The sequence below is a fragment of the Hydractinia symbiolongicarpus genome, chromosome 13 (assembly GCF_029227915.1).
Source record: "Hydractinia symbiolongicarpus strain clone_291-10 chromosome 13, HSymV2.1, whole genome shotgun sequence".
In the NCBI taxonomy this organism is placed as follows: Eukaryota; Metazoa; Cnidaria; class Hydrozoa; order Anthoathecata; family Hydractiniidae; genus Hydractinia; species Hydractinia symbiolongicarpus.
This window is the reverse complement of record NC_079887.1, coordinates 8,688,034-8,698,275: the sequence shown is the minus strand read 5'-3', so window position 1 is coordinate 8,698,275 and position 10,242 is coordinate 8,688,034. Positions and strand designations below refer to the sequence as shown.

Below are 10,242 nucleotides of genomic sequence, written 5' to 3'. Positions count from 1 at the left end.
TTTGAGATGTTCAAGGTAAAAAAGAAAAAGCTCTCAAAGATTTACTACGCTTTTGCGCACCTATGGTTGATAGACGTCTTGAATGTTTTATAATCCATCTTGAAAAACTATATGAAATATATTATGCATCACCAGGATTATTGTTATAATCAAAACGTTTACTTTGGTATGAGCTAAAATAGTTTTTATTTATCCGTGTATAATAGTTTTGATCAACACTATAATTTCTACATAATTGTAAATATTTATCTCTTGTGAAAGCATTATTACTAGCAGAAAATCTTTGTTGATATCGACTTATATATAGAGAAGTTTTAATCATGACAAAAAAAAGAGACAAAAGTTATTGTAACAGATTGATAGACTAAGAAAAGGATAGGATTGTATACGTAATAATAATATCGATCCATGTGTCATTACTTTTCTTATATGAACGAATATCAGGGAGGGACCTTTTTTAATTTGCTATGATTTCGCGTGAAAAAGCCTATGCAGTTTGCTGTTTTAAATTTTCAAAGGCAAAAACTTTTGCGAAAAAGGGCGAAAAAGACGAAAAACGCGAAAGTTTCTGCCCGCGGAAGCTTCTGCTCTGGAAGTATGTCCCATCATCAGTAAATCATCATCCCTGGCCAACCGCTTATATAAAAGTAAACCCTTCGTCATCGTCGTCGAAATTGCTAAATTAGCTAGTGCCATGCAGTGGTATTGCTTTGTATTTACACTCTGCCACGTATGTTGGGTACCAATTTTTGCCTTTAACATATACCCTGTCAAATGCCAGGATCGCGCTGTTTGCTGTGAAAATTGGCAGGGTGCAGTCTCTCCATTGCCCAACTCTATTCGGTCCGGGGGAAGAGGATGGGGGACGGATGTCATACACATCAAGCACCGTTTTACAATCATTGCATTGTTGTTTCATTGCTTATTATATTGACTACCACCAACTCCAGGGAATCCCTAGCTCTATATTATTATGAAATCCTTCTTTTTATCCTCGGAATAGCACCAGTCAAAGGCCCTATGAAGATGATAGGGTACGGGCAATAGGCGACAATGTAGTTCACATTTCTGCTGCTTGCGTTAAAGAAAGCCCGTATACAATTCGCAGACCGGATAGACATCATTTGGGAAATGATCCAATATGGTACATACTCGAACCATGGTGTTGCCCGAACAGCATTATAGCACATTCTTGTACCTATGGTAAACCACTGCGAATGCGCTGGAATACACCACGACAGCGTTGCAACACATTGATTGTGTAAGGAAACCATCCGGAGCATTAGAGAATGTGCAGTGACTACTAAACAAAATTCTTAGCGTCTGTGTTATCGTATCCAATTTTTCTTTGCACACATTTTTACTAGCACATTTTTTCCTAGTGGACACAACTTTTAGAGTATAGACTTTACAAAATAGTTTGCGCATGTGCGGTATGGGTCACGTGATTTTTTTGCTGATGTCAACAATTTTAATGGTTTATGATAATTTATGTTTTTTAGAGGTAGCTGCGGCAAAACTCTGGAAGCGGGGATTTAATCGCTGTTTAGTGCCACTGTGCTTTGAGAGACTCCTATACAATAGTAGGATTGTAGATGAAAGTTAGACGAACGAGTCGGTGAAATTCGTTAAGTGTTATGTTTAAAAAACGTACAAATAATATGTATATATATACACGTTACAAAAAAAATTCTTATAACACCAGAAATACTTACATCAAGTTACGAAAATTCAAAAATTAAATAATTTCTTACAGAATACATAGATACATATGCTGATTTAAAACTTTTGAATATTAGACGTGATTTACGCAATTGTTTGGCCTTATATCATTTCTCAAAAGAATACTGTTTTTCGACACTTAACTCCGTAATATTCTATTGTACAAATTGTTTGATAGAAAAAAATGCACAACTTTAAACCAATAGTTGTGGCTTGACCAAAAAAAAGTGCAACATTGGTACGTCAATACTCTATCTAACAGCCAGGGGAATACCAACAAGATAGTTATTTTATGAGCGCATTTAATGAGCTTTGCCATTTCCGTTCACGGCTTCATTTTGAAGGCGTTCCATCCATTTCGCTTTCAATTCTTCAAGTTCTTTAAAGAACTCTTCATTTAAATTTCCTGTGTGATTTATTATAGGTTTCAACTCAACATCTAAAAAAAAACAGTGTTCTCTTTTTAATCACAGAAATACAGAAATATATTACTAACAAGATATTTAGAACGCCGAATACTTCTTTAACAGGCATTTCACCAGTAATACTTGGTTTAGGTGCGCATATGCTAATAAGAAATTTCGTGAATTATGCAGTCGAAAGGAAACCATTCTCTAACAATTTCAAGCATGATGTAACTGGTGTGTCGTTCAGCCATTTGCAGGTAGCTCAATATCTTACAATTACAGCATTAGCTAGCTTTAATAAAATAGCTATCATTGATAACGTTATTCCTATTGTATTGCTATACATGACTTAAAATTTTAAATGTATTATAATTATTAAAATTGAAATAAAGTACACAATAATTAACGATCAAAAAAAATGTTACATGTATATAAATACATGCCTTTTCCAGTCTAAAGATTAAATTGACAATTCGCAGCATCCAGCCCTATAGAAAGTAATTAAATATGTTTTACCTGGTTCCTTGTATTTCGCCTTCTTGTCCTGAATTCTTATACATTTTCTTAAAATGCTTTCGTTTTGTTTGAAGTACCATTTGCAAGTTAAGCCGAGGATGATAGTTACAATACCAAGAATGAGCAACGCAACAATTGTTGCCACGAAAATGGGAGAGTCAGCTGAAAAAAACTGCGTTGTATCAACCTGATTTCCTTCTGCTTTGTGAAATCTCATCTAAATTAAAAAAATAAATGCATAAATTTATATCTTCATTCATGTGCAACTTCTTTGGGTATCTGGAATAACAAAACAAAAATAAGCAGATTGATTAGGACATTAGAAACAAATCTGTAGTACTTTTGTTTTTCTAACTGTTTTCCCTACTATGTCGAAATTCTTTTCCAATATTTTCATACAATGTTGGTACGCAAGGTGAATATAATAAGCAGATATTACATTTCTATTGAATAATAAGATTTACTTCCCCGAGCCTAGCAATATTTCACGAATTGCAGGGAAATGGAATATTGTCTTGCGAAGAGTAAATAAATCTAACAACAAAAAATCAGCATATCATATACCCAAAGAATTCTTTTCTCGTTGCCTTAAATTAAGTATGTTTTCCTACGTAAAAATTGCATTTGTAAAAGTTTACAAAGTCCCGCTTTAACCATTTATAAAATACGTCCAGCTAATCAGGTATTATGATTTACCAGGGAACAAGGTGAATTGCTTGCTTCAACGATTTCAATGATTAAAATCAACAATAAAAATTGTGTGTATCTAGATTGAAATGACCTATACTTATGCGAACGAGCTCCGAAATTTGTTGCCTTTTTTCAATATATTTTGTGTGTCCTAAACCACGCCAAGAAGTGAGATAAGAGAAATATACACACACAACAGAATACTACGTACCCCATAATGATTCATAATATGTGATTGCAAAGTCGCTCTATGATCTTCATTGTTCACGAAGAAGGATCTTACAAACTCGGCCAGCTCCTTATCCGTCGTTGCAATTCCGTACGAATTATGCTTAATGTTGACATGTCGATGCTCCCTGATGTCTGGGAGTTGTCCTTTGAGGTAATTCATGTGGTAGGCCACTATGTTATCATCGATGGCTATTGCTAAAAAAATATTTAAATATTCTTTATTAACCAATTGCTAATGAATTTAACCCTCCCACCAGAGATCGCATCCCATAGAGAATTCAATTTTTAGTCCTGCTTTCTAAGTCATTGTTTAGATTCGACAAATACTGAAACTAGTTGATTTTTAATAACAATATCTTTTAGAGTTTAGAAAAATGTTAAGAAAAAATCATATTTTGTGATTCATTTAGGTGTTAGCAAAATCTTGATGATTACTTCGTTATTCATTATCACGCTTTAGAGAAGACAATTTCCTGAAAACTATAATTTTTTGCCATGCTGTTCAATTGGGACGAGTGCTTAAAATAAATACACTTTTTAAAACATCATTGACCAGAGGTTTGATTCTAATGTTGTTCATAATTTAAGTTTGGGCTGAAGTTGCAATTCCGTACGAATTATGCTTAATGTTGACATGTCGATGCTCCCTGATGTCTGGGAGTTGTCCTTTGAGGTAATTCATGTGGTAGGCCACTATGTTATCATCGATGGCTATTGCTAAAAAAATATTTAAATATTCTTTATTAACCAATTGCTAATGAATTTAACCCTCCCACCAGAGATCGCATCCCATAGAGAATTCAATTTTTAGTCCTGCTTTCTAAGTCATTGTTTAGATTCGACAAATACTGAAACTAGTTGATTTTTAATAACAATATCTTTTAGAGTTTAGAAAAATGTTAAGAAAAAATCATATTTTGTGATTCATTTAGGTGTTAGCAAAATCTTGATGATTACTTCGTTATTCATTATCACGCTTTAGAGAAGACAATTTCCTGAAAACTATAATTTTTTGCCATGCTGTTCAATTGGGACGAGTGCTTAAAATAAATACACTTTTTAAAACATCATTGACCAGAGGTTTGATTCTAATGTTGTTCATAATTTAAGTTTGGGCTGAAGTTGCAATTCCGTACGAATTATGCTTAATGTTGACATGTCGATGCTCCCTGATGTCTGGGAGTTGTCCTTTGAGGTAATTCATGTGGTAGGCCACTATGTTATCATCGATGGCTATTGCTAAAAAAATATTTAAATATTCTTTATTAACCAATTGCTAATGAATTTAACCCTCCCACCAGAGATCGCATCCCATAGAGAATTCAATTTTTAGTCCTGCTTTCTAAGTCATTGTTTAGATTCGACAAATACTGAAACTAGTTGATTTTTAATAACAATATCTTTTAGAGTTTAGAAAAATGTTAAGAAAAAATCATATTTTGTGATTCATTTAGGTGTTAGCAAAATCTTGATGATTACTTCGTTATTCATTATCACGCTTTAGAGAAGACAATTTCCTGAAAACTATAATTTTTCGCCATGCTGTTCAATTGGGACGAGTGCTTAAAATAAATACACTTTTTAAAACATCATTGACCAGAGGTTTGATTCTAATGTTGTTCATAATTTAAGTTTGGGCTGAAGTAAAGTGTTACTTGTTTGTGTACTCTATCGTATTTTACTTGCCAGTATATCCTAAAATTGGCATTACCGGCTTAAATGAATAAAAAAGATTGTACTTGCAAAGCGTATGAACTAATTTTCCATTTTATGTAGGGATTCTAACTCTAATTATTAACTAAAATTGTCAAATTTTAGTTTATTTTTTTAAGCATTTTGATTCATAATCCGCTGCACAACAAAAAAAATTGAAAATAACTTTTATTTATTATTATTGGTTTAAAAAAAAACGGTCAACCAAGAGCTAAGATTTGATCATATTTTACAAACTTTTTTTACCGATAAAATTGGTTGACTCACATTGTACTTTACCACTCAACAATGCTCTCATAAGTTCTTTGATATTTCCATATCCCTTGTCGTCCGCTCCTTCTTGCACAACGGCCGATCTACCGGCGGCCGTAGTATTTAATACTGCCACCTAAAGTAAATTATTAAAACATTGTTGACAGTTAACAGAAAGCCTACTTTCATATTTATTTGAGCATCTCCTTCGATATTAATGTGTTTCGCTGCTGTTCCCGGTGAAAATGTTGCAAAGAAGACCCGATTGAAATGGTTAATTAATTAAGACGAATTAGGCAGTTTTTACTGCGGTATAAATCTGCGCAGGTTTCAGCTCGAGCACTAATTTTCCTAATTTTAAACTTGTAGCAGAAGGTTTTACAAAGTGTCCTCTAGCAAGTTTGGCCCGCTACATACAATTTCCTTCAAAAGTTGCTTTAAAACTCTACTGCGTCAAGAGACCAGTTTTTGCCGTAAAAAATACCCTTAGACAATAAATTATTTCATTTCGAACAGTAAAGCTGACGCAAGATTTCTCTATGTTATTTTTGTTTTCATTAGAAGTTATTAACTGGCAAAAAAACAAAAAAACACAAATCCAATAAGCTACAGGGAGGTAAATTTTAGGGTGTAATGTAAATTAAGATTTTAAAACAATGACCGCTAAAAAGAGGTGTCCCTCATAGAGAGAAAAAGAAAATTTGACAGTCATTACATGCACTCCAAAGAAAAATGTTCTTTAAGAAAGGTATCTGCTACGTAGAAGTTTTGCTGCATGTAGTGTGGTGGTATTCATATTATAGTCAAGGTCTTCTATAATTAAATCGATGTTTTAGTAGATTATCTTCTATGCATTTAAATAAAAGAAGTTATTTAAGAATTGTGTTTTTAATGTCATTCTACTTATAATTTAAATTTCCTTTCACTCAGTATAAAAATTTTAGCTCCAGATTTCTTTCTACCTGTGTTATTTTTACATTAAAAACATTGGTTAAGGACAAAATAGATACCGCGCAACTAATATTACCGTTGTTCCGATTATTTGTTCTTTCATTAAAGCTTCTACATTAGCTGAAAGTGCTGATGTCAGCGTTGCTGTATACATTGAGAATATTGTGATGCCCAACAAAATCCACAACACTGCGAATAAACGTGCAATTATCGATTTCGGTGCACGGTCGCCATACCTAAAGAAAGAGAGAACAAGTGTATTATCCATATTAACAATACCCACATTTTACTTATTTAAAATAGCTGCTGTCATCTTCAATCGGTTTTTGACGGACTGACCCGTGGATTTTCTCACGGGTTAAAAACTAGTCAGTATTATTTCTTTGATTTTTCGGCAAACTTTTAAAACCAAGGATGTAGTAAAAGCTGCATTATCTTCATGCGCTATTTTAAATAATGATCCTGCTAATATTATTTGCCGATTCCATTCATGAGTGTAACATGAAGTTCTAGCTAATAACGAGGTTTTTGGGAGATGCGCGAGTAGTGGTAGCCATTTTGAAGGTCCTTTCTTGATATTTCTACTTCTGATAAATTTGTATTGATATTATTGCCTTATTATTCAGTTCAGTAAAAAGGTTTTTATCTCCAACAAATAATTATTTATCATTCTGCTCTCTTCACCTTAAACTTATTCCGTAAAATTAAATTGATAAGTCATTTTTTTTGCTAGACGAGGTAAACGACGGGCTGTTTCGTGTTTTCATTTAAACCGAAGTTGCCATTTCTACTGCTTCTGCTTTAACGGGTACCCCGCGTTTAAATTTTGGCTAAATTTTTAAGAATGTTATTTTTTTATAACATCCATTACATCCGAAACGCTATATTGTGATGTGCGCTTTACTGGATTTGCAACATACGGTATACATGTACTACAGCGCAGCCAAACGTTCAATGGCGGGAAGGCTTAATTGCTGCTAGCGCACTACTGGAATTGTCACATATCTTATAACTGCACCAAAACCCCTGACCACGGTTGTGTAACACGGTATACCTGCACTAAAACGCTCAACCTTTTGCTTAACGCTGACTTAGCCCGTCGTTCTGACGCCGGTTCTTCCGGCTTTTTTTATTGTAGTGCTTTTCCCAAGTATTTGTGTCAGCCAAAAGCTAAACTTCGTCATTTTGTGCCTCAAAATGTCCTTATCCTGGTCTACTATGACATTTTTCATTCCCGAATGCAATATTGTAATCAAATTTGGGGTCAACCAAACAGTCTTGATGTTAATCGTATTGCTGTTTTACAAAATTTTGCTATCAGACTAATGACTTTTGAATCTCGAAGAGCATCATCTAGTATCATCTATGGCAATCTGGACATCCTCAAATTCAATGATATTGTCCAGTGTCAGAACATTCTGTTTTTGCATAAGCTCTTTCATGATAAAACGCCTGCTACTATCCAGAATACTTTTGCGGTTGACTTCAACCATTCCCAGAGCACTCGTGCAGAAAAGGCTGGATTAATCAATCTTCCTACTGTCAATACCGTTTGTTTTGGTAAAAATTCTATTAGTTTTAACACCATTAAATCCTGGAATAAGATGCAGAAATCAAACCATTCCCAGAGCACTCGTGCAGAAAAGGCTGGATTGATCAATCTTCCTACTGTGAATACCGTTTGTTTTGGTAAAAATTCTATTAGATTTAACACCATTAAATCCTGCAATAAGATACAGAAATCAATGACTAAAAAATTTGTTTCTATAGATTACTTTGGTCTTAAAAGTGATCTAAAGAAGTGTCTTATTGCCTCTTATTAATTTGTAACAAATTTTCCCTTTATTCTCACATGGTTCATTTGTCTGGTGATTATATATGTTTATGTATGTCCTGTGCCGCCTATTGTACTCGTCCAAGGGTGGCCTTCAAAAATAGTTTTTTTGTTGTTATTTTTTTCTCCCTTCATATTACCAATTTATTTAATTATTTGAACTGAACAGCTATTTTTGATTAATAAAATTATCTTATCTTATTTATCTATCTTATCAACATAAACTTTAATTGATATCTTTTTTTGCACAATTTTTTTTTTGGAAAACTCACAAAACCCTTTTTATAACATTTTTTTAAACTTTTTAATAATTTACTGAACTCTCTTTTCATTCTCAATTTTTCTTGAAAATGTATTTTCACGATTATCTCATTTAATCCGAAAACATTAACTTACCCTACAGTAGTCATAGAAACAAATGCCCACCAAAAACCTTCAAATGGTCCTCGTGGAAAGCTTGAAGGAAATTCGTATCTGTTGAACCAGGTATCCTAAAGTCAATAGATAATATTAATGCGTTCTGTGTTCTAAATTAAATTATTAATCTGAATTATTTTCATACTCGCAACAAATTTAGTAGAGAACTAAGTGTAGTTTTTTTGTTAACGCCAAAACACACATAATTCATTGTGAACATTCAATCAAATCCGTTAATAGGTTACATTTTAAGTGAGAGTAGACGTTCAATCTCTTTAAGACCGCCTTGATACATGCTTTGTTTGAAGTAAACAAGAAGGTATTACGTACCAGCACCCAAACAACACATCCGGCTATGATTGCCATTAAAAAAGCTGTTAAAAACAACGGCCATGTGTTGATGACAGATTTGAAAAGATGTTTTGTCAATTTAGTAGCTCTTCCAGTTGATTCTCTTGCCAGAAAACTTACCCCTGGAACATCAACAAACGAAATATACTCCATACCAACGAACTTTTTGCTGTTACTAGCTGACTCAACCGGCATTAATACGGTTGCATTTTGAAAGAATTTGTCTACTGCTTTAAATGGACCAATAAAAGTTAAGTTTGCACAACCGTAACAACACGTTTCCATGGCCAATCGAAGCATACCTAGAGCAATGAGAAATAGAAATTTACCAATCACGGGTTGGCCTAAAAATTACTTTCACACGCACGCCTGTAGACTGCTTTGGTACAGGTCTGCCAACTTTCGAATTTCTTCCATCTCAAACTTTAAAAAATAAATAAACGTTCACTGTTTTACTTCAGTTGAAACGAATGAAACAAACTGGATTAATGTGGCGTTTTTTCTTGTCTCCTATAGATACGTAGAATATAAAAGGTTGTAGGCAATTTGGTTGTCATAAACTACATGAAGAAGTTACCTGGTAAGAATCCTACTGGTCTGCCAGTGGTGTGGTTAAATGTTACGTACGGCGCATGCTCAGCATACGATATGACAATGTTTTTTCCACATATCGGGTGCTGTTGTCTGACATAAGTGCAGTTTTTCAGGTAAGGAAATATGTGAGGTACATCATGTCGAAATTCGTAACGATTTGTGCATTGTTTTTCAAACAAGGCAGAGAAACTATGTGATGGTAGGATAAATATACCGAACAAGATATATAAACATAGAATTTTCATTTTTATTTAAAACTCTAAAAACAAGGGAATATATAAAACATTTTAGTCAAACCAAGGGTGCCTAATTATTTTCCAAACACATTTTCGTAGATTCCTAACCACATTTTTTTTTCAAGAAAATATTAATTTAATAAATTAATAAGTAGAAAATTTGATTTTAATAAAAAAAATAGTAAAATTTGTCAATAATACAGTCTCAAGATATTACCATTATTTTCAAAAGAAGAAAAATACGAGTAACGTGATCAATACAGCCTCCATAGTTTGAATATATTTAATAGGACCATTTGCAACAAATATATGAGTTTCATCCTTCAAT

General features: G+C 33.4%; 2 protein-coding genes across 2 annotated transcripts; both read right to left on the bottom strand.

Annotated features, from left to right (window-relative positions):
• Nucleotides 1-1,622: 1,622 nt before the first annotated feature.
• Nucleotides 1,623-4,117, bottom strand: LOC130624000 (uncharacterized). The gene is made up of 3 exons (XM_057439558.1): nucleotides 3,547-4,117; nucleotides 2,646-2,862; nucleotides 1,623-2,161 (listed from the first exon to the last, which is right to left on the bottom strand). Exons 1-3 carry the CDS (start codon nucleotides 3,724-3,726, stop codon nucleotides 2,025-2,027), a joined length of 534 nt encoding a protein of 177 aa, XP_057295541.1. The 5' UTR covers nucleotides 3,727-4,117; the 3' UTR covers nucleotides 1,623-2,024.
• A 539-nt stretch (nucleotides 4,118-4,656) lies between these two features.
• On the bottom strand, nucleotides 4,657-9,967 carry LOC130623999 (potassium voltage-gated channel subfamily D member 3-like). Its single transcript, XM_057439557.1, has 6 exons — nucleotides 9,662-9,967; nucleotides 9,064-9,386; nucleotides 8,713-8,807; nucleotides 6,559-6,718; nucleotides 5,547-5,667; nucleotides 4,657-4,805 (listed from the first exon to the last, which is right to left on the bottom strand). Exons 1-6 carry the CDS (start codon nucleotides 9,921-9,923, stop codon nucleotides 4,672-4,674), a joined length of 1,095 nt encoding a protein of 364 aa, XP_057295540.1. The 5' UTR covers nucleotides 9,924-9,967; the 3' UTR covers nucleotides 4,657-4,671.
• Between the last annotated feature and the right edge of the window lie 275 nt (nucleotides 9,968-10,242).

What these genes read in the sequence shown, in the direction of transcription:
- LOC130624000 (XM_057439558.1), bottom strand. Translation starts at nt 3,726, where the DNA reads ATGAATTACCTCAAAGGACAACTCCCAGACATCAGGGAGCATCGACAT. An exon ending in ATATTATGAATCATTATGGG is followed by an intron (nt 2,863 to 3,546) that starts GTACGTAGTATT and finishes TTTTTAATTTAG; the next exon opens with ATGAGATTTCACAAAGCAGA. An exon ending in GGCGAAATACAAGGAACCAG is followed by an intron (nt 2,162 to 2,645) that starts GTAAAACATATT and finishes GTTTTTTTTTAG; the next exon opens with ATGTTGAGTTGAAACCTATA.
- LOC130623999 (XM_057439557.1), bottom strand. Translation starts at nt 9,923, where the DNA reads ATGAAAATTCTATGTTTATATATCTTGTTCGGTATATTTATCCTACCA. An exon ending in GATGTGTTGTTTGGGTGCTG is followed by an intron (nt 8,808 to 9,063) that starts GTACGTAATACC and finishes TATTGACTTTAG; the next exon opens with GATACCTGGTTCAACAGATA. An exon ending in GTTGAGTGGTAAAGTACAAT is followed by an intron (nt 4,806 to 5,546) that starts GTGAGTCAACCA and finishes ATATTTTTTTAG; the next exon opens with CAATAGCCATCGATGATAAC.